At 38.2% G+C, this 24,785-nt stretch overlaps 1 protein-coding gene across 1 annotated transcript in view; it reads left to right on the top strand.

Moving 5' to 3' along the window:
• Positions 1-24,785, top strand: part of LOC310730086 (calcium-activated chloride channel regulator 3A-1-like) — a 35,513-nt gene continuing 10,728 nt past the window's right edge. Inside the window, exons 1-3 of the mRNA XM_083548855.1 lie at positions 1-158; positions 1,509-1,646; positions 2,414-2,564. Of these exons, the coding sequence (XP_083404981.1) occupies positions 9-158; positions 1,509-1,646; positions 2,414-2,564 (439 nt within the window). The 5' untranslated portion in view covers positions 1-8. The remainder of the gene's footprint in view (positions 159-1,508; positions 1,647-2,413; positions 2,565-24,785) is intronic.

Genomic DNA, 24,785 nt, shown 5'->3' with positions numbered 1-24,785 from the left:
GTGCAGTCATGGTAAAAATGCTTGCTGTTGTGGTGGTGGTTCTCATTGCACTGAAATCTGCAACAACAATTAGATTAGATGGAAATGGGTACACAGATATTCTGGTTGTCATTAACCCTGCTGTACCAGAGAATGAAGAACTTCTAAATCAAATCAAGGTATTTATTTATTTATTGATGTATATGTTGTAATCCTTTGGAACCGTTTTAATTGTTAATTTGGTTTTGTAAGTTAAAATATGTATTTATTCTGCATCGATAATGCTATCAATGTAAATGTATCCTTTATATTGTATGAAATAAAATTATTTAGCCATAATATACTTCATAAACAATACCTCAGCAATCACCTCAAATTATGCAAAAACAATTTTTTTATTTTGTTATAGATATATATTTTATGATGTCTGACTGAGTTACTCACCTACCACCCTAAGTTCAAAGAAGCCAAGCAACCTATTTATACACAAAGTGATATACATTGTGAAAGAAAAGTAAAAGTGGAAAAAGAGAATTACAGAAAGTGTTGTGTAGTAAACAAAGTAAATGTAGTGATAATTATGGTAACTTTATATTTAAGACTTTAAGCTCAACCAGGCCAAAATAATAGAACAATTCCTAATCCTAGTTTAACTTACCTTAAATTAATCATTTGAACATAAGAATTTACATTCAAAACCTCCTCTGGCCTCCTCCTCCTCCTCAGCACCACCACCAACACCATCATGCCAAAATTACAACAACAAAAAAAAAGGAACAGAAAACAAAAGAGAATTTGGACTTTATTTTTTATTTTATTATTTTTTTTTTTGGGAACAGTTCATTATAATTAAAATCAGCATATATTTTTGTGATGAAAGCACCATTACATTATATTTTTTTGACACCATCTTTATCTAATTTTAAAGATTTAGCTAACTTAATTGTTAAATTGTTTGCAAATGACCCGGTTCTTTGGCCTTGGTCACTTCTAAAAGTTGATATATGTTGAGGTGTTCAAGTCCTCACTCTGGTGCTGATGCAGTGCTTTTGAGGATCCAGAATGAGGCTTATCCTGACACATGTCTCCTTTCCTTCATAGGTGCCCTCCTCCCTAAATTCATCTGTTCCTCCCCTTTGTGCATTGCAATAATATGCTGTTAAAATAAAACTATTTTTTATTTGTTAAAAATTGTTCCTTGTCTGTCTTTCATCCACTGTCTTTGCAATCCTGTATTTGTGTGTTGTCTTCACTAGCCTGATAGTGTTCAATATAGTCTTTATATTTTTATTAGGACATTAAAATGAAATAAAATTTAATTATCTGTAAAAAAGTGAAGGAATATGTTATAGCACTGGGAATAAAAAAGAGTAACAGGAACAAGTAACAGTTTGTATTTGCTTTTAAAAAAATATCTAAAATAGTCTCTGTTGATTAAAAATAGTTAGCTGTTTAAAGATTAATTACATATATCTATTTACATGCATAGATTCCTTACATATATACATTTTTTTCTACTCTCTCCAAAGAAAATGTTTATCAGTGGATCAGAATATCTTTTTGAAGCTTTAGACCGCAAGGTGTTTTTCAAGGAAGTGAAAATACTGGTACCACCAAACTGGACATCAGGAAAGTATGAGAAAGCAACAACAGAAATTTACAAAAAGGTACAATATTCATTCAGTTTTGATTTAATATGCAGTACACAGTGGCACTTGTGTATGAACATTTTTTATGAACATTTTAGAATTTTGTACATATTCTTGCATAAATCAAGATTTCTGCATATGACCTAAAACAACATCATATTTTCATGCAAGTCCAAAATGCCCTTCAAATTAACTGCTAGTCTTCGAGTTTCACAATTTTTTTGCAACTCACAAATAGGTAATGGTGTAATTATAGGCACTTATAATATTTCTTTCTCGGTTTTTTGACTGGCTTTGCTTTGCCCATTTTTAAGGATTTGTGCTTGTGCATCTGATAATGTTTTTAGTAAGATTTATGCAGAAATATAGAAAATTCTGCAGGGTTCCCAAATGGTTCTGCTCCACTGTAAAGGTTGTGGAGTTAATTTACTGACTGTGCAATTATTTATTGTGTGAGATATATATATATATATATATATATATATATATATATATATATATATATATATATATATATATATATATATATATATATATATATATATACACACACACATGCTGTTATCACACAATAAATAATAGTGTGGAATATATATATATATATATATATATATATATATATATATATATATATATATATATATATATATATATATATATATATATAAATTGTTTTATTTAAATTTTGTAAATTTTTTATTATTCTTTTTTTATTTACATACATGCTATTTTCACACAATATATAATTATGTAAGTTATGAACCAATTATACATTTTATTTGTAGGGCAAAATAAGAATAGACGATTCATTTTCACAATATGGTAATGAGCCATATACTCATCAACCAGAAGGATGTGGACGTGAGGGTGAATACATTCATTTAACCCCCGATTTCTTGTTAAACAACCATACTTCTGAACCATATGGACCTAGAGGTAAGGTTTAAGGTCTTACACACACACACACACACACACACACACACACACACACACACACACACAGTTTGGCTCCGTGCTTCGTCTGACTTTCCAGCCTTTCTTTTCCCCTTCATGGAAAGCCCTGACCTCCCACAACCCCCCATCTGCTCTATTCCCCAAGTCTCTTCCTTGGACTGAGTTCGGACACGCCCCCACTCTCGGACCCGCCCAATTCACTCCCTGTTTTTTTTGACGTTTGGAATGAACCCCTGTTAGTGCCGGAAACAAAGTGTTTATAAGTATTATATAGGCCGCCCTGCGGTGTGCTACCATGGAATGGGAAAAATCTGTCTTCCCACTGCTCCTCCTTCATCACCTTCTCCGTGGAAGTCTGCAAGGTATCTGGTTCATCTAGTCCTCAGCAGGATGCCGCCCACTTGCTGTTGTCTTCTTTACAGGGCAACCGGTTAAGTACGCTGCGACTTTCACATTGATGCTACTGACTGCAGGTGGGATCACACCGCCTTATTGGACACATTCGTTCCGTGGTTTCTGCCCAGGTGAAGAAAAAAACTGGCTGCCCGGGAACTTCCAGCTGACCTGAATGCCTTGATCTTTCTGGCCACCCTTCTCCAGCCTTCCACAGTACATGGAAATTGCCTGTCAACACCTATTGCCTACTGAGAAGGAAAGTCCCTGCACATTCCCCTTTCAGGTTTTTTAAGCTTCACTGTTCTCCACCCAGGAGCTTGAGACATCTGTTCCATCCTGAGACATCATTCCTTTCTTCCATCCTTCCTTCAGATATTTGTTCCCTCCTGCTAGTCATCCCTGACACACACACTTTTTATCTTACATACTAATGTCTTCTTCAACAGTGATCAGTAACTTAAAGATTACCTTGACTAAATCAAACGTTTAATTTTTTCCTTCCTCTGTAGCAAAATCTGACAAATACATATTTTTCATTTCAGAAAGGGTTTTTGTGCATGAATGGGCTCACCTCAGATGGGGAGTATTTGATGAATATAATACAAGAGAACCATTTTACTTGTCTGCTGCTGGTCAGATTCAACCGACAAGGTTTTATCATTGTCAATAAATGGCCATATATTGTTATTACACATAAATGCACATTGCCAGAATAGTTGTCGGTAATGTGTTATATTTTATTTTCAGGTGTACTGATAAGATTTCTGGTGAATGGTATGAACTTAATAATCAGAATCCAAAACCTTGCCAAAATGATGCATCTGGCAAACCCACATCCAGTTGTGAATTTTTTCCAGAATATATGCAAAATGCAAAGGCCTCAATAATGTTCATGCAAAGCTTGTTATCAGTGAGTATCGCCATGGTTCAAATTGTTTTAAATAGTTTTTCGCAAAGGCTTTAATTGTAGTGTAGATATGAATGCTAACACAAGCAGACAATTGAAATCAGGATTTAGTCAACAAAGTTGCTTTTCAATTTTTACCCTGAGGTCTGCACTTTTTCCTGTGTAGGTAAAAGCTTTTTGTGGAGAGAAGGAACATAACTATGAAGCCCCCAATGAACAGAACAAACAGTGTGAAAAAGCAACACGTACAGTAATCTTTGAGGACTCGGTTGACAAAGATGCCCTTCGCAATCTGAATCCTTTGTCATCTGTACCAACACCTCCAACATTCAAAGTCATGCAGAGGGGAATCCGGGTCATCTGTCTTGTCCTTGATGTCTCTGGAAGCATGCAAGTATGTTAAAATAAAATAAAGAAACAAAAGACATTTTAATGATTACATCAAAATGTGGCTCTGGGTTTATATGCATATAAATGTTACAATAAAAAAAATAGATGGATGGATGGATGGATGGATAGTACAGGTACATAGAAACAAAATGCAGTTTAGCATCTACCAGAACTGCAAACAGTAGCAATTGTGCAAATTGAGAAGTACAGATAAATATGAACATTTTTGTACAGCATGTCATATATAAGTGGATAAATGTACAACAAATAAATATAATGTCTGTGGCAGTGAAAAATTTGCATTAGCTGTTGAGTAATTACAAAAAGTAAATATAAAGGCAATGAGCTCTTTAGTCTTGATGGCACTGAGGGTCAGGTTGGTTGTTTGGTGGCTGCCAGGCTTTGGATGTTTTCCCCGTAGGCCGATTCGTTGTTGTTGTACACTTAATAAAGATGTAGGAGTTGTCAAGTGGACTGCCATCATTGATGAACAGGGAGTAGTGTAGTGGGCTTAAAATACAGCCCTGTGGGTTGCCATAGTTCAGAGAGAGGGTCGAGGATGTGTGATTGCCAAAGGAACAAAGTCTGAGAAAGTCCAAAATCCATCTGCAAGGGAGGGTGCAGATACCCAGGTCACTGAGCTTGGTTGCCTGTTTAGTGGGGATGACTGTATTGAACGTAGAACTAAAAGTCAATAAGCAGCATTCCGATATATATTTGTGGTGTTCCTATCCAGGTGGTTGAGGGCTGTATGAATAGGTGTGGAAATTCCTGTGTCAACCTGTTCTGGTGAAGGTAAAATATTGTGAGTCCAGTGTAGGTGGTTGGCCTGCTCTGAGGCAACAGCCCAATCTCACTTTTATATTTTGTGATATACGTAGTCATGAGAGTTGATTATAGCAATCTATTGATCCGTGTTCATAGACAGGAATTTTCCCCTTTTTTTGTGTCACTGAGGACGGCTTTCTGTGTAATGTATTTTTAATAGGAAGCATTTTTGATGCCTCCACTAAAGTTTTCTTACTGCCACTGTATACCACAGACGCTGTATAGTTTTTTTTTTTCTTATTTGTTATTGATTTTTAATCTTCAAGCACCATAACTCATTATTTAAGCGGGAGATTTTATCCTTGTTTTTATTGCTTAATATTCAGTAAACTACTTGCTATTATAAACCATCGTCAGTGGTTTCTTCCAGTCAAAAATACAGTAAATATTTTCTCCCAGTTAACAAAAGAAGACTGCATTAATTAGAGACACACATTTATTACGTTATAACCCTTATTCTTACCGTATCATTTCTTCTTATTCTCTGATAAAAATGGGGAAAAAGATTACCTTTAGCATTTTTGTCAGCATTTCCCATGATCCATGATTGCTATGGAGACGGAGCCAGATGGAGGCAGTTGTGCTAAATGACTTAAAAGAGGAAAATTTGTGTCCATGAACACAAATCAATAGATTAAAGTTGGTGACTAAACCAGAAAATGCTGTGAGACTGTGTTGGAGGCAACCAGGCGAAAAAAATTCAGGCATTCTCCAGCTAAATGTTTGGGCATTGGAATGATGGTTGTAGTCTTCAGGCATATGGGAACCATGGCCTTGGCCAGTGACAGGCTGAAAACATCGGTAAAGACTTGTGCCAGTTGGCCAGCAAATATGCTGAGAACATTCCCCGATACAGCACTTGTTAAATGAAAAAAATTACAATTAAACCTTCAATAAAAATGTGTAAAATAAACTGTTCTGTACATATTTGTGCTTTTAGATAATGGGTAATAATTGATTGTTTTGTTTTTTTAAAGGGGCTGAGAATAAGTCAACAACAACGAGCTGCTACGATTTTCTTAAATCAAATAACAGATGAAAAACAATTTGTGGGTCTGGTGACTTTTAGTTCTGATGCTCAAATACTAAGCCCACTGACAAAAATAGATGGACCGACCACAAGACAGAAACTAATTAATAGCTTGCCAACAGTTGCAAATGGGGGAACATTTATTTGTAAAGGACTCAGAAAAGGCTTTGAGGTGAGACACAAATATCTAATACTATCTTATGCATTGCAGAGATTAAGTGAATTAAATTCCACTGTCACACTGGTCTGTGTATTGTGATTAATGACTATTTCTTTTTCCTTTTCAGCTTCTTCGAACCGATGATGGACAAACAATAGGAGATGAAATTATTTTTCTGACAGATGGGCAAGCATCTGATAAAGTTCAGGACTGTTTGCAGGAATCTGTTGAAAGTGGTGCAATTATTCACACTTTAGCTTTTGGCCCAAGTGCAGACAATATACTGAGAACCATGGCAGAGCAAACCGGTAAGATTCTCTGAATGTGATATTGCATATCGATAATGATTTTGATATATTACCTGGTTTGTTTTTATCATTTCACAGTTTATAGTTTCAGCTCTAAATCTAGAGCAGAGTAAATACATACATGCATTGAATAACACTGCACTACTGTTGCTGCATTACATTCTATAACAATAGAATTGGATTCTTATTCATTTAGATGGCAAGTTTATCGTAGCCGAAGAATCTATACTTTCCAACCAGCTCGTGGATGCCTTTTCCTCATTGACAGTGTATGATGGAAACTCCTTCACACAGCCCATTCAGGTTAGTGACGCACATCCACCACAAGAAATTTTATCACCACAAGTCAGAGTATTCACATAATATTTATTACTTTTTTTAACAGCTTGAAAGCACTGGAACCGACGTTATAGATTGGTTTAATGGAACAGTTCCCATTGACCGGTCTGTAGGAAACCGCACTACCTTTACAATAATATATGAAAGACGTGCACCAACTGTGAATATAGTGTCACCAAGTGGTGTGGTTTACGATCAGAGACACATCACTGACAGTGCAAACACAATCACTTTCACTATTCCAGGAACTGCAGAGGTTATTTTAAAGAATTTTGTATCACAACACAATATTATAAATTAACAACAAAAAAATACTAATGCAATTCAATTTCATTCCCTGTTTTGCATTGAAGCCAGGAAATTGGAGGTACAGCTTCTTCAATAAAGAAACATCTGCACAACAAATGGGTTTAACAGTAATTAGTCGGGCAGCTCATGAAGATGTTTACCCAGTCACAGTTACAGCCAGAATGGATCAGCAGACCAGTGATGGAACCAAACCCATGGTTGTGTTGGCTGAGGTCAGTCAGAATTATAATCCTGTATTGGGGGCCAGTGTTTGGGCAAACCTGAGATCAGATACTGGGCACTCAGTAGAACTTCAACTCTTTGATAATGGAGCAGGTAACAATTTAAAAATGTTTATTTGCCAACGATAAGAATTGCTGGGGAATAATTAAATCAAACATTAAATGAAACATTAGGCAAATAGCATGTATTCATGTACATTATTACAGGAGCTGATGTGTTCAAAGATGATGGGATCTATTCAAGATATTTCACTAAATTAAAGCTTGGAAAATACAATCTAAAAGTGAGAGTGGAAAATCAACAGGGAGCAGTCCAGGTTTTCTTCCACAGACACAGTGGCAGTCTGTATATACCCGGACATATTGTGGATGGTACCTATTGTTTTCTATTTTCACTCAGTCAAATTGTCCACTATTATGCAAAACTTTAGTGTGCTGGATGTTTTCCATATATGAATGTTATAATGAACTGAATGTTCAATGGTACAATAGTAATATCACTAATGTCAGGAGCAAAACATTCAAATTCTCTGGAATTTGTTTGATGAGACTGAGATAGCGATGTTATAGGGACTTTAAAAAAATACAATTGGACCAGATTAACAATTGGATTGGAAATATAAAAGCAAATATTTCTTTCATTCATTTCATCTTCTCCCGCTTATCCGTAATTCGGGTCGCGGGGGCAGCAGTCTAAGCAGATTCCCTAGACACTTCTCCGTGTCCAGGGATCGGGCTGTCAAGGCCCCAGCTAAGGGGTAAAGGGCCTTGATCAGAGACAGTAGTGACAGCTTGTGATCTACAGTCCAATGTTCTAACCACTAAGTTACCACTTCCCCTTGCACTATTCCAAATTTTTTTTCTTATCAGCTTCGCCTTTTTCTTTCTTTCTTTATATCAATCAACAAATGTTGTCATGTTCCTGTGATATTAAAAATGTTTAATCCTCAAGCATTTTCAGTTGGAAAAAAATGCTCTGAAAGTGATAGGAATCTTTTATTTATACGTTTATTATACAGTATATTCTCTGAAGCACGTCTGCTATTTGTTTCCCAAAGTATTAGCTGACTAGAGAAGCAATAAAGTATTAGAACTTTGTTAAATGGAAAAATATTTCTTTATATGACAAAAGGCTTTTACTATATATGTAGTGTCACTTGTAGGTGGACTCTATGCTACATTGCTCCAGGGTGTGTTTCCACCTCACCCAGTGTTCCCCAGTATAGTCTCTGAATTCACTTTGGCCTTGTTTAGGATAAATCAGTTACTAAAAGCTATAAGACAGTTTACTGCTGTATTGATACAAATAATGTAATGTACTTGCTCCAATTAAATGAAGTTTCAAATAATCTGCTTAAGAAAGCAAAAATAAAAATACTATGCAAAATTTGCTACACTACTCAACACAGTTTCATAGCAACTGTTAAACATGTGGTAGTAAATAGATATAGTTATAATCTGAATACTGTGGGTGTATACATTTAGCATATTAAGATATTTTTTATTCAAGTTTCTATCCCAGTACACATACAAAAGAGTTATCAGAGTACAGATTATAGCCTCAGAAAATGTAGTCAGTATGTTTTAAATCTCTAAAAGTTTAAATGTTTTTCTGTTTCAAGTCAAATCCTATGAAATCAGATGGAGTGACGATTTGAAGATGCTTCAAGAGAATTTCACCAGCTGTGATCTGGACAACAGTTCATCACTTGTTCCTCAAGAGTCAGGCTTTGCTGAACAATACTTTTTTCAGCCTAATATTACAATTAAAAATGGCACCACACTTTTCTTTGCAGTTCAGTCAATGGACAAAGAGTCAACCAAGTCTGAGGTATCCAACATTGCTCGAGCAACAAATTATGTCCCAGGTCGAGGACCCTCACCTATTTCAAATCAAGGCCCGAATTCTATCATCAAATCTGTCTGTGTTGTGGCCATAGTGGCATGTGTTATAGCTGTAGTCATTACATAGGCAGTAAAACGTAAAAGAAATAACTGATGTTAGGAGAACTCAGAATACACTGCACTGCATTGTTCACATCTGATTTTATGTTATTTTTTGAAACTTAAATAACCTAAGATTAATTCTATTCATTTATGAATATTTATATATCATGATTAACACTAGTTAAAAGCATAAAAATTTCAATTTGACTCGTGGTCACATATTAGTTTGATAATGTATCATAATTTCATATTAGATGGATATTACATATGTACACGTAATGAAACCTCTACAGGAACACGATACAGATCTGTTGTAGACGATTCTCTGAAATATATATTTACCTTTTAAATGTTGAACTTAGCAAATGTTATGTTCTAATTCTGTTTTGTTAAATCTTCCATCATTGTACAAACTGGAACACATTCTTACAAAATATCATAATCTACAATAATTACAGCTCTTAAAACATTTATTGAAAGATAAAATCTCAAGCAGTACAGCACTGTAAATCATACTGAACTAAAACAAATGACAATGTACAATTATTGAATAAAATTTCTATTGTAAAACAATGGTCATCTTTCTCTTTGTTTAATTCTAAAAATAAAGTGCTTATAAAATATAGTTCTTAATTCTTTGAAAATGATTTATTTGTTCCTTAAAAAAAAAAGACACACAGGGAAATAAGGTAAAATGTTTACAACACATACTACTAGTGTACACACTATAGTTTGATAGATAAATGTTGTTTTGCATGCCTTGGTTTCCTAAATAATTTCCTGACAGACGAAAGCAGGTTTTTTTAGTTTTGTTTCGTTTGGTTTCTTTTTGGTTTTCTTTTAAAATTTAGCTTTAGTTCATAAACAGGTCCCAAACAACATGACTACAGAGACATTGGATTCATTAATAAATTAAAATAAAATAAGTAGAGGCGCACAGAGAATGTTGATGTGCATATGCTAATAGCTTTTCTTCTTTTTTCGACTGTTCCCATTAGGGTTCACCACAGTGGATCATCCGTCTTCATACCCCCTGTATTCTACATCTGCTTCTTCCAATCCAACTACGTGCATGTCTTCCTTCACCACATCCATGAACCTCCTTTTTGATCTCCCCTTTTTTCTCCTTCCTGGTGGCTCCATCCTCAGCATTCTCCTACAGATATACCCCATGTCCCTCCTCTGCACATGTCCAAACCATCTCAATCAGGCCTCTCTCAATTGCTCCGTGAATTGTCTTACATACGCTGTCCTTTCTAATAAACCAATTTCTAATCCTGTCCATCATTGTCACACCCAATGAAAACCTCAACATCTTCAGCTCTGCTACCTCCAGCTCCACCTCCTGTCTTTTACTCAATGCCACTGTCTCTAAACCACACATCATCTCAGGTCTCACCACAGTCCTATAAACTTTCCCTTTCACTCTTGAAGATACCCTTCTATCACAAATCACTCCTGCTATCACTCTTCTCCACCCACTCTACCCTGCCTGCACTCTTTTCTTTACTTTTCTAACACACACTCCATTACTTTGCACTGTTGACCCCAGGTACCTAAAGTCATCCACCTTCATCACCTCTTGCAGGTGATCACTAGATTGAAATCCTAGCCTTGTAAAAAACATAAATTATGCTATTTGGCTTTAATGATCAGCACAACCTATTGACAAAAAGATCTAGGCTTTTATCCAAAGAAAACCATCCATACTGTGAACCATGGTGAGTGGGAATATCTACAACTTTGTAGAAATATTGAAGCAAACCTCCAAAGTATAGGTAAAAAATAAAATGCTTCGCTTAAAGATGAATTAAACGTACTGAAGTTGTAAGAAACTTGTCAAAAGTCTACAAGTTTACTTTTATCAAATTTCTGTACATCAAAGTAAAATATTTAAAAATGATAGTTTGCACACTTCTTTCTTAACAAAGTTTCTAGTTTAAGAAACTTCAAATTCTCAAATTCAACTTAAATTTAATTGTGCTAATGTTTCTGTTAATTAAGGCATATATTTATTTGTTTGTTTGCTCGTTTTAAAGGTTAAATATGGATTCCTGTGTCTCTGAGTACACCAGCATCTGACAGTTTTAAAATACAAATACTGCAGGACAGTGGAGGAAGTACAGTATCTAAAAATGTTATTAAGTTTGAGGAAGATATGCAGACGTTTACTTTGTTAAGATGATTTCTTGAAAACTTTGCTATATTTCACAATTATTACAATGAAAACCATTAAACAAAAAAGCAGAAGCATTCAGAGTGATTTCTGCATTCTTTAATTCCTGCTAGGGAACATGGGGAAATATTTTATTTAAATTAAAAGAAACACCACTGACTGACTTTCTTGTGGTCAAGGTGATGCATATTACAATATAAATATCACACTCTCAAAAATAATTTCACAATTTTGTAATAACAGAAAAGATGTTTGTTGTTGTGTTGATGTTTGTCAGTTTTTTCTGAGATCTTTAACGTCTATCAGACTGGATGGAAATGGGTACATCGATATTCCTCTAGTCATCAACCCAGCTGTGCCAGAAGAATGAAGACAAATCAAACCAAGGTATATATTTATTTATTTTTTTAAATGCATATAGGTTTGTTTAATTAGCCAGTTATAAACTGTAAAAAGTAAGGTTTTGGCAACAACGTCTGCTGTTTTTTTTTTTTTTTTTACCATAAAATTAATGGTATATATTTTACAGTGTAGTGTAACTGATGCTATTGGTCAGGGTGGCGATCAGGACAAAGAAGCAGAAGTAACACAATCATAGTTTATTTAACGCAAAACACACACAAGTCATGGAGAGCCACCAATTGAGAGTTATCCACTCGGGACGAGTAATCCTACACGGAAAGCGATGTCCGGAAAATGAAAGTAAACTCCTATGGCAAAGAGTAATCCAACATGGAGACAGAGTTGGGAGACCGAACCAGCTGGAAAGGCTGGTTGTATGGGACCCAGGCGATCACCAGCATGACATTCAAAAACCGACAGCCTGTGACTCGAGAAAGTGAGTTTATATAGTCATCTCCTTAATGAGCCACAGCTGTCGGGAATCAAAGCCGGCACGGCAAAACAAGGCAGCGTGACTGCTACCTAAGAGGGCATGGCAGGGGGATCCCTGACAGCTACCAAGAGGGGTGTGGCAGGAGAATCGCTGACATCCCCCCCCTCTTCAGGGGCGACACCCGATGCCCCAAAACCCACCCATGCAGGCGGGCCAGGGCACTCAGAGGAAGGCATCTCCAACCGCCCAGGGTTAAAGGAGGCCCGGTTAGCATCGCCGTGGGATAGGGGAGACCCAGGAAGACCCCAAGGCAAGTTCGAAGCAGAATGACGCCCTCGGATGGGGATCTGAGCCATCACGACACTTTTAAAGGAAGTCAGGGATGCCTTGTCGTCCCTTTGAGGGACCTCGAGGAAAGACGTCGCCTGGAGAGGGACTCGGAGGCGTGACGTCCCCTGGGAAAAGACTCGTAGGCGTGACGTCGCCTGGAGAGGGACTCGGAGGTGTGACGTCGCCTGGAGAGGGACTCGGAGGCATGACGTCGCCTGGAGAGGGACCTTGGTCCACGTCGTCACCCTTGGAGAGGTTTGGAGGCGAGACATCGCTGAAGGAGGAGCTCCGGGGTGAGACGTCGCCAAAAGAGGAGCTCCGGGGTGAGACGTCGCCAAAAGAGGAGCTCAGGAGCGAGATGTCACCGACGGAGGAGCTTGGGGGCGAGACGCCACCGACAGAGGAGCTCGGGGGCATGACGCCGCCAATGTAGGAGCTCGGGCGCATGACGTCGCCGACGGAGGAGCTCGGGGTCGAGACGTCCCTGACAAAGGAGCTCGGGGGCAAGACGTCGCCTTCAGGGGAGCTTGGGAGTAAGGCGTCGCCTTCAGGGGAGCTTGGGATTGAGACGTTGCCTACACGGGAGTTTGGGGGCGAGACGTCACCTACACGGGAGCTTGGAGGCGAGACATCGCAGACGGAGGAGCTCGGGGGCGAGACGTCGCCTTCAGGGGAGCTCGGGAGCAAGACGTCGCCTTCAGGGGAGCTCGGAAGCGAGACGTCGCCTTCAGATGAGCTCGGGAGCGAGACATCGCCTTTAGGGGAGCTCAGAGGAGAGACGTTGCCTGGAGAAGGACTCGGAGGCGTGACGTCGCCTGGGGAGGAACTCGGAGGTGTGACGTCGCCTGGAGAGGGACCTTGGTCCACGTCATCACCCTTGGAGGAGCTCAGAGGCGAGACGTCTGCCTCAGGAGAGTTCGCAGGCATCCTGTCACCTTCGGAGGAGCTTGGGGCTGTGGTGTCGCCTTTAGAAGAGTTTGGGACCGCGACATCACTGTCGAATAAGAATTCTAGTCAGTTTTTTCATAATTATAAAAAAATTATCTCAATCAGGTACTTAATTTCCACTACAACATACAAACACTATAACTATACATAAAAATACATCCACAAAGCCTTTTGACTTTTGATTAACATTTACATCATACATACACATAAGAGTGGAGGAAGGTGCACACAGGTGGACTATTTTCTATGTAGGAGATTAACCTGAAGGAGATTGGAGACTGTAAGGTGTTGGCGGGGGACAGTGTAGCTAGACAGCATCGGATGGTGGTCTGTAGGATGCTTTTGGAGGTAAAGAAGAGGAGGAGGAGAGTGAGGACTGAAAGTGGAAACTGAAGGCGGAAGACTGTAGTGTGAGATTCAGGAAAGAGGTCAGACAGGGGCTTGGTGGTGGTGAAGAGGTGCTGGATGATTGGGAAACAACTTCAGAAATGATAAAGGAGACCCGAATGGTCTCCAGAAAGTACCAGAAAAGTACTTGGTGTGACATCTGGAAATAGAAAGGAAGACAAAGAGACATGGTGGTGGAATGAGGAAGTGCAGGACAGCATATCATATAAGGAGCTGTATGAGAAGTTGGACACTAAGGAAGGAGAAAAGGATTTGTACCGATTGGCCAGGTAGAGGAACCAAGCTGGATAGGATGTGCTGCAAGTTAGAGCAATAAAGGATGGAGATGGAAATGTGTTGACTAGTGAGGAGAGTGTGTTGTTTAACAAGATTCTGGAAGGTGGGAGGATGCCTGAGGAATGGAGAAGGAGTGTGCTGGTACCGATCTTTAAGCATAAGGGAGATGTGCAGACCTGCAGTAACTACAGGGGAATTAAGTTGATCAGTCACACCATGAAGTTATGGGAAAGAGTAGTGGAAGCCAGGCTGAGAGAAGAGGTGACCATCTGTGAGCAACAGTATGGTTTCATGCCGAGGAAGAGCACCACAGATGCCTTATTTGCTTTGAGGATGTTGATGGAGAAGTATAGAGAAGGACAGAAGAAATTGCATTGTGTATTTGTGGATTTAGAGAAAGCGTACGACAGAGTGCCAAGAGAGGAGCTGTGGTACTGTATGAGGAAGTCAGGTGTGTCAGAGAAATATGTGAGGGTGGTGCAGGACATGTATGAGGACAGTGTGACAGCAGTGAAGGGTGCAGTAGGAATGACAGACTGGTTCAGGGTGAGGGTTGGACTACATCAAGGATCGGCCCTGAGCCCTTTCCTGTTTGCAGTTGTGATGGACAGGTTGACGGACAAGGTCAGACAGGAGTCTCCCTGGACTATGATGTTTGCGGATGATATTGTGATTGTGGTGAGAGTAGTGAGCAGGTTGAGAAGAGCCTGGAGAGGTGGAGATATGTGCTGGAGAGAAGGGGAATGAAAGTCAGTAGGAGTAAGACAGAGTACATGTGTGTGCATGAGAGGGAGGGCAGTGGAGTGGTGCGGTTGCAGGGAGAAGAGGTGGAGAAGGTGGAGGAGTTCAGGTACCTGGGATCAACAGTGCAAAGTAATAGAGAGTGTATTAGAGAAGTAAAGAAAAGTGTGCAGGCAGGGTGGAGTGGGTGGAGAAGAGTAACAGGAGTGATTTGTGATAGTAGGGTATCTGCAAGAATGAAAGGGAAAGTTTATAGGACTGTGGTGAGACCTGCGATGTTGTATGGATTAGAGACAGTGGCATTGAGTAGAAGACAGGAGGTGGAGCTGGAGGTAGCAGAGCTGAAGATGTTAAGGTTTTCGTTGGGAGTGACGAGGATGGACAAGATTAGAATTGAGTTTATTAGAGGGACAGCGCATGTAGGATGTTTTGGTGACAAGGTGAGGGAGGCGAGATTAAGATGGTTTGGACATGTGCAGAGGAGGGACATGAATTATATTGGTAGAAGAATGCTGAGGATGGAGCAACCAGGTAGGAGGAATAGAGGAAGGCCAAGGAGGAGGTTCATGGATGTGGTGAGGGAAGATATGCAGGTAGTTGGTGTGAAAGAGGCAGATGTAGAGGACAGGGTCGTATGGAGACAGATGATCCGCTGTGGCGACCCCTAATGGGAGCAGCCGAAAGAAGAAGAAGAAGAAGATACAGTGTACAGTATATATATATATATATGTGTATGTGTGTGTGTGTGTGTGTGCACGTGTCACAAACAAGCGTACTGGGGCAGAGTTTTGAGAGTGAATTGTTTTATGCTTTGAGGGTCCCTGTGAACTTAACCAAAGAGGCCAGGGGGTTATATGGCTTTCGGGGTGGTGTATATGTGTGTGTGTGTGTGTGTGTGTGTGTGTGTGTTTGTGTGTGTGTGTGTGCGCGCGCGCGCGCCTGGGACATGAAACAGTGTTCAAAACAGTAAATAGAACAATTCCCAATCCTAGTTTAACTTACATTATTGATTTACAATTTACAATGATTTACAAACCTACAGCTCAACCAACCAGCAGTGCCTTCCAACCGAACGAACTTAATCACTTTTTTGCTTGTTTTGACCAAAGCACAGGACATTTTACACCAACCACGGACTCTGCTACTGCTTACAGCCCACTTTCACTCTCAACAACGGATGTCTATTCAGTGTTTAGCAGAGTGGATGCACGCAAGGCAGCTGGCCCGGATGGCATACGGTGGTGTCATCTGCATACTCGATGAAGATGTTGGAGTTATACAGAGGAGCACAATCGTGGGTGAACAGGGAGTAGAGCAGTGGGCTCAGAACACAGCCCTGCGGTATGCCAGTGTTCAGAATGAGGGTTAAGGATACCTGGTTTCCCAACCTGACAGATTGAGGTCTGTTGCTCAGACGTGTTCTCAGAGCATGCGCTGGACAACTGGCACAGGTTTTTACTGACATTTTCAACCTGTCACTGGCCCAAGCCACGGTACCAACATGCCTGAAGACCACTACTATCATACCAGTGCCTAAGCACTCAGCTGCTGAATGCCTGAATGACTTTCACCTGGTTGCACTCACCCACATTGCTATGAAGTGCTTTAAGAAACTGGTCCTGAATCACCACACTGCGGGCGCGAACAGGTCAACTGAGGATGCAGTTTCCACAGCTCTTCATTCTGCTCTCACCCACCTGGAAAAGAGCAACACATACATCAGAATGCTGTTCATTGACTTTAGCTCTGCATTCAATACAGTCCTCCCCACTGTACTGATCACTAAGCTCAGTGAACTGGATACCTGCACCTACACTTGCAGATGGATTCTGGACTTTCTCACCAACAGACCTCAATCTGTCAGGTTGGGAAACCAGGTATCCTTAACCCTCATTCTGAACACTGGCATACCGCAGGGCTGTGTTCTGAGCCCACTGCTCTACTCCCTGTTCACCCACGATTGTGCTCCTCTGTATAACTCCAACATCTTCATCGAGTATGCAGATGACACCACCGTGGTCGGCCAGATAGAAAACAACAACGAATCGGCCTACAGGGAAGAGATCCGTAATCTGACAGCATGGTGTGCCACCAACAACCTGACTCTCAACGCCACAAAGACCAAAGAGCTCATTGTGGACTTCCAGAAATCCAACAGCGGGAGACATCTACCAGTCAACATCAATGGAACCGAGGTAGAGCGAGTCTCCAGCTTTAAGTTCCTGGGAGTTCACATCTCTGAGGATCTGTCCTGGCAGCAGAACACATCAGCTCTGGTAAAAAAAAAGGCGGACCAACGCCTGTACTTCTTGAGAAGTCTCAAGAAATGTCATCTGTCCCCGGGGATTTTAACAAGTTTCTACCGCTGCATCATTGAGAGCATCCTGACCAACTCCATCACTGTATGGTACGGAGGCTCCACTGTGTGTGAACGTAAAGCATTACAAAGGGTGGTCAAAACCGCCCAACGCATCACTGGCACCCAACTACCTGCCATTGAACACCTTCACCACAGCAGATGTCTGCGCAGAGCTCACAACATTATCAAGGACTCTTCACATCCCAGTCATAAACTGTTTAACCTCCTTCCATCACGAAGGAGATGCAGAAACTTGCGCACCAGAACCAGCAGGTTCAGGGACAGCTTTTTTCCATCCACCATCACATTACTGAACTCAACACCACACCGCTAAATCACTACAAAACAAACACAAACAAAAGACTGTATATAACCTCTGTACAATACATGTACATACTACATATTATATCTTTTTCACTCCTCAGTACATCTGCACTTTTTATATCTGTATGTATCTTTATCATTACTGTACATTCTGCCCAACATTTCATTTGTGTATATACAGTGAGGAAAATAAGTATTTGAACACCCTGCTATTTTGCAAGTTCTCCCACTTAGAAATCATGGAGGGGTCTGAAATTGTCATCGTAGGTGCATGTCCACTGTGAGAGACATAATCTAAAAAAAAAAAAATCCAGAAATCACAATGTATGATTTTTAAACTATTTATTTGTATGATACAGCTGCAAATAAGTATTTGAACACCTGAGAAAGTCAATGTTAATATTTTAATATTCTCCTTGGTTATCCTGGCTGTGTGCTTCAGGTCATTGTCATGTTGGAAGACCCAGCCTCGACCCATCTTCAATGCTCTAACTGAGAGAAGGAGGTTGTTCCCCAAAATCTCGCAATACATGGCCCCGGTCATCCTCTCCATAATACAGTGCAGTCGCCCTGTCCCATGTGCAGAAAAACACTCCCAAAGCATGATGCTACCACCCCCATGCTTCACAGTAGGGATGGTGTTCTTGGGATGGTACTCATCATTTTTCTTCCTCCAAACACGTTTAGTGGAATTATGACCCAAAAGTTCTATTTTGGTCTCATCTGACCACATGACTTTCTCCCATGACTCCTCTGGATCATCCAAATGGTCATTGGCAAAATTAAGACGTGCCTGGACATGTGCTGGTTTAAGCAGGGGAACCTTCCGTGCCATGCATGATTTCAAACCATGACGTCTTAGTGTATTACCAACAGTAACCTTGGAAACGGTGGTCCCAGCTCTTTTCAGGTCATTGACCAGCTCCTCCCCTGTAGTTCTGGGCTGATTTCTCACCTTCCTTAGGATCATGGAAACCCCACGAGGTGAGATCTTGCATGGAGCCCCAGTCGGAGGGAGATTGACAGTCATGTTTAGCTTCTTCCATTTTCTAATGATTGCTCCAACAGTGGACCTTTTTTCACCAAGCTGCTTGGCAATTTCCCCGTAGCCCTTTCCAGCATTGTGGAGGTGTACAATTTTGTCTCTAGTGTCTTTGGACAGCTCTTTGGTCTTGGCCATGTTAGTAGTTGGATTCTTACTGATTGTATCGGGTGGACAGGTGTCTTTATGCAGCTAACGACCTCCAACAGGTGAGTCTAATTTAGGATAATAAATGTAGTGGAGGTGGACATTTTAAAGGCAGACTAACAGGTCTTTGAGGGTCAGAATTCTAGCTGATAGACAGGTGTTCAAATACTTATTTGCAGCTGTATCATACAAATAAATTGTTTAAAAAATCATATATTGTGATTTCTGGATTTTTTTTTTTTTAGATTATGTCTCTCACAGTGGACATGCACCTACGATGACAATTTCAGACCCCTCCATGATTTCTAAGTGGGAGAACTTGCAAAATAGCAGGGTGTTCAAATACTTATTTTCCTCACTGTATATATATATATATTTATATATAGTAGACTGTTTATTCAGCTTGCTATTCCTTAATGCCATTATCTTGTGATCTGTAACCTTTCATTTCTGCAAATTTTCTTAATTACTGTACGCCTCTATATTTATTCACTGTACTTCTGAATGTCCACACATCTCTGCACTGAAATAGCCATTATATTTATTTACTGTATATACTTTCATATATACCACTTGCTGTAAATATGCTTGATATTTATCTGCACTGTAAATATGCTAGATATTTATCTGCACTTTTGCACGACTGCTACATTTTGCACTTCTGGTAGATGCCAAACTGCATTTCGTTGCTGTGTACCTGTACTATGCAATGACAATAAAGTTGTATCTATCTATCTATCTATCTATCTATCTATCTATCTATCTATCTATCTATCTATCTATCTATCTATCTATCTATCTATCTATCTATCTATCTATCTATCTATCTATCTATCTATCTATCTATCTATCTATCTATTAAATTAATGATTTGAACATAGGAACATACATGCAAAACCTCCTCTGCCCTGCTCCTCCTCCTCCTCCTCCTCACCACCACCACCCCAAAATTACAAAAAAAGGAACAGAAAACAAAAGAGAATTCGGAATTTTGTCTTTTTTTTTTTTTTTTTTTTTTTTTTTTTTTTTTTTAGGGAACAGTTCTTCATAATTAAAATCAGCATAATTTTTTCGATGAAAGCACCAATACATTACAACATATTTATCTAATTTCAAAGATTTAGCTAAATAAATTGTTAAATCGTTATTTTTCTTTTTTTTTTTTACACTATTGTGTTTAACTATTTAAGATCATTTCTTTAGATTATTTTTTGCATTTACAGCATCATAAAGTAAATATATGTTCAAGCAGGAAAGAGGAAAACGAGCGACCTTGAATAAGCACTGCGTAGTAATTGAATGTTTAAACTTGCAGTGTTTGTTCTAAATACTATGACATTATTAAGTTGTTCTTTGTTTCAATGCCCTTGGGGTGACCGCAGTTTTAACTCATGCCGCTATGGCCACCACACAGACTGATATTTGATATGGCTGAGGGTCTGAGACATGCTTGGCCCAGGTTACACTAACAATGTTGGATACCTCAGACTTGGCTGACTTTTGGTACATTGACCAAAACATTGTGCCAGCAGCATTGACCACATTGGAGCTGAAGTATCCGATGCTGAAGCATCTTTAGGTCTCCACTCCATCTGATTTTATAGGATTTGGCTTTCGAGACAAACATTTAGACAATTAGATATTTGATTTATACTGAAAAAAAAACAACAACTTGGTTTTGCATGGGGATTTGCACGCAAAAAAATGAATAGGATAAACTTATAGGGACTAAAATAGGCACTTACATTGAAATACAAATTTCAGAACCTCTGTCTCTTTCTGCGTTAGACAATGTCCATGGTAAAAAGTGAAATACGAATAAAAATGTATCCAATTGAATAAGAGGCAATAGAATTTTAATATATACATATTTACATCTAGGTATGTTTAACAACTCAGAACATTTCCTACATTCGGTACATTTGGTGGCAATCACCTCAATATTAAGGTGGGCTTCGTTTCACCTTTTTCTATCACATATTTTCCTTTCATTCAACTTACTAATAATGTGTTTGGATACAGCACTTTGTAAGCAGCTTCTTTAGCAATGACCTTTTGTGTCTTAAACCTCCATGTGCAGGGTGTCAATGATTGTATTCTGGACAACTGTCAAGTCAGCAGTCTTCCCCCATGATTGTGTAGCCTGAACAAGACTAAGACAACATTTAAAGGCTCAGGAAACGTTTGCAGGTGTTTGGATTTAATAAACTGATTAGAGTGTGACATCACGATTCTGCAATATTGAACTTTTTCACAATATTTTTAGGTTTTCATTAGCTGTAAGCCAAAATCATCAAAATAAAAATAAATACTTTAAATATATCAGTCTGTGTGTGATGAATCTATATAAAATACGAGTTTCACTTTTTGTATTGAATTAATAAAATAAATCAACTTTTTAATTATATTTTAATTTATTGAGCTGCACCTGTGCATTAGCACTTCCTCCATAGGGGTGGTTATTAATGGAATAGAATAACTGAAGGTTCAGACATAAATTTGTTCTTCTTGAAGGTCTAAATACTAACACAATTAAAGTGGCTGTTAGTGTGAGACTGCTTTTCTACAAATTGTGTGCACTGATCTTATAGATTGTACAATATCTAGATTGAAAGAATGGGCAAAATAGAAAGTGTAGGTTGTATCCTACATTGGGGCATAAACTCACCAAACCAAAGGTTTAACAAATTAATTCATTTGACCACCTTCTTCTTGATGAACAACAATCTTATAAAAGAATATGGACTTAAGAGGTAACAGCTATTGGGTAAAACACAATCATAAAATATTTTCTGAGTTTAAAATACACCAAGACCAATGAATTTGGAGAACAGAAGTCAGAGTATTAGCAAAGGATCATCGCAAAGTATCATAGCGTGCACAGAGACATCATGAGAACTGAAAGTTATTTAGAAGTTTCAGTTTTTGCGCAATCAATAATTTTTTTAAAAGTGTCCACATAATTGAAACCACATTTGTTAATCATGAAACTGAAAGTTTTGAAAATGTTTGTTTTTGTGCAATGAATCATGAGGTAAGTGACAGTATAAAACCAAACCTTATTCCTCCTTTTCTTAGGTGCAGTCATGGTAAAAATGTTTGCTGTGGTGGTGGTGGTTCTCATTGCACTAAAATCTGCTACAACAATCATATTAGATGGAAATGGATACACAGATATTCTGGTTGTCATTAACCCTGCTGTACCAGAGAATGAAGAACTTCTAAATCAAATCAAGGTATTTATTTATTTATTTATTTATTTATTTATTTATTTATTTATTTATTTATTTATTTATATGTTGTAATCCTTTGAAACCGTTTCAATTGTTCACTTGGTTTTGTAACTCAATTAACATTTCTAGCCAGTTAAAATATGTATTTATTCTGTAAGTGTTTTTTAGACAAGAGTGTCTGCCAAATTCTATCAATGTAAATGTATCCTTTATATTGTATGAAATTAAATTAGGCAGCCAGACTCATATACTTCATAAACAATACCTCAGCAATTGTGTGTTTACAATTGTTTAGGGTTTTTTGGGGGAAACAAATCACCTCAAATTATGCAAAAAATATTATTTTGTTATATATATATATATATATATATATATATATATATATATATATATATATATATATATATATATATATATATATATATATATATTATGATGTCTTAAGGGAACTCTTACTGAGTTACTCAGCTACTACCCTAAGTTTAAAGCAGCCAGGCAACCTATTTATACACAAAGTGATATACATTGTGAAAAAAAAGTAAAAGTGGAAATGGAGAATTACAGAAAGTGTTTCCTGTCTCTAAGTAAATGTAGTGGAAATTATAGTAACTTTACTTTATATTTAAGACTTTAAGATGAACCAGGCCAAAATGGTAAATAGAACAATTCCTAATCCTAGTTTAACTTACATTAAATTAATAATTTGAACATAAGAACATACATGCAAAACCTTCTCTGGCCGCCTCCTCCTCACCACCACCACCACCACCATCATGCCAAAATTACAAAAAAAGAACCGAAAACAAAAGAGAATTTAGAATTTTTAATTTTAAGGAAACAGTTCTTAAAATCAGCATTTTTTTTTATTTTTTTTATGAAAGCACCATAACATTATATATTTTTTTTACACCATATTTATCTAATTTCAAAGATTAAGCTAAATAAGTTGGTAAATTGTTTGCAAATGACCCGTTTCTTTGGCCTTTGGTCAATTCTATGTGTGGAGGTGTTCAAGTCCTTACTCTGGTGCTGATGCAGTGATTTTGAGGATCCAGAATGAGGCTTATACTGACACATGTCTCCTTCCTTCATAGGTGCCCTCCTCCCTAGATTCATTTGTTCCTCCCCTTTGTGCATGGCAATAATACGCTGTTAAAATAAAAAATTTTTTTAATTGTTAAAATTGTTATTAATTGTTCTTTGTCTGTCTTTTATCCACTGTCTTTGCAATCCTGTATTTGTTTGTTGTCTTGCACTAGCCTGATAGTGTTTCAATATAGTCTTCATATTTTTATTAGGACAATGAAATGAAATAAAATTCAATTAGGTGTAAAAAAGCGATAAAATATGTTATAGCACTGGAAATGAAAAGAGTAAAAGGAACAAGTAACAGTCTGTTTTTGCCTTTAAAAAAAATATCTCTAAAATAGTCTCTGTTGATTAAAAACAATTAGCTGTTTAAAGATTAAATACTTATATTTATTTACATGCATAGATTATTTACATATATCTTTTTTTTCCTACTCTCTCCAAAGAAAATGATTACCAGTGGATCAGAATATCTGTTTGAAGCTTTAGACCGGAAGGTGTTTTTCAAGGAAGTGAAAATACTGGTACCATCAAGCTGGACATCAGGAAAGTATGAGAAAGCAACAACAGAATCGTACAAAAAGGTATAATATTAATTTAGTTTTGTTTACACAGAAGTACTTGAGATTTTAGGAACATTTTAGAATTTTTATATCTTTCTGCATAAACCTAAAGATTTCTGCATATGACCTAAAACATTGACAAATTTTCACGCAAGTCCAAAGAGCCCTTGAAATTAACTGCTAGTCCTCGAGTTTCACAGTCTTTGCAACTCACAAATATGTAATGGTGTAATAATTGCCACTGATAATATTTCTTTATCGTATTTTTTGACTGGCTTCGCTTTGCCCATTTTTTAAGATTTGTGCTTGTGCATCTGATAATGTTTTTGGTAAGATTTATGCAGAAATATAGAATTCTTTTTTTTATACACATTACATGCTATTTTCACACAATAGATAATTGTGTGGAAAAAATATAAATAATTCAATAATAATAATTGATGTATATACCTACATAATGTAAGATATGGACCAATAATAAATTAAATTTTTAGGGCAAAATAAGAATAGACGATTCATTTTCACAATATGGTAATGAGCCATATACTCATCAACCAGAAGGATGTGGACATGAGGGTGAATACATTCATTTAACCCCCGATTTCTTGTTAAAAAAACATATTTCTGAACCATATGGACCTAGAGGTAAGCCTAAACCTGTCTTAAACACACACACACACACACACACACACACACACACACACACACACACACACACACACACACACACACACACAGAGTTCAGCTCCGTGCTTCGTCTGACTTTCCAGCCTTTATCTCCCCCCCCCCCCCCCCCCCAAAAAAAAAAAAAAAAAATCTGCTCTGTTTTCCGGGTCTCTTCCTTGGACTGTGTTCGGACACGCCCCCACTCTCGGACCCGCCCACATTTACTCCCCG

The sequence above is a fragment of the Silurus aristotelis genome (assembly GCF_946808225.1).
Source record: "Silurus aristotelis genome assembly, chromosome: 8".
Taxonomy (NCBI): Eukaryota; Metazoa; Chordata; class Actinopteri; order Siluriformes; family Siluridae; genus Silurus; species Silurus aristotelis.
Note: the sequence above shows the minus strand (reverse complement) of the source record. Positions and strands in the feature narration are given on the sequence as shown.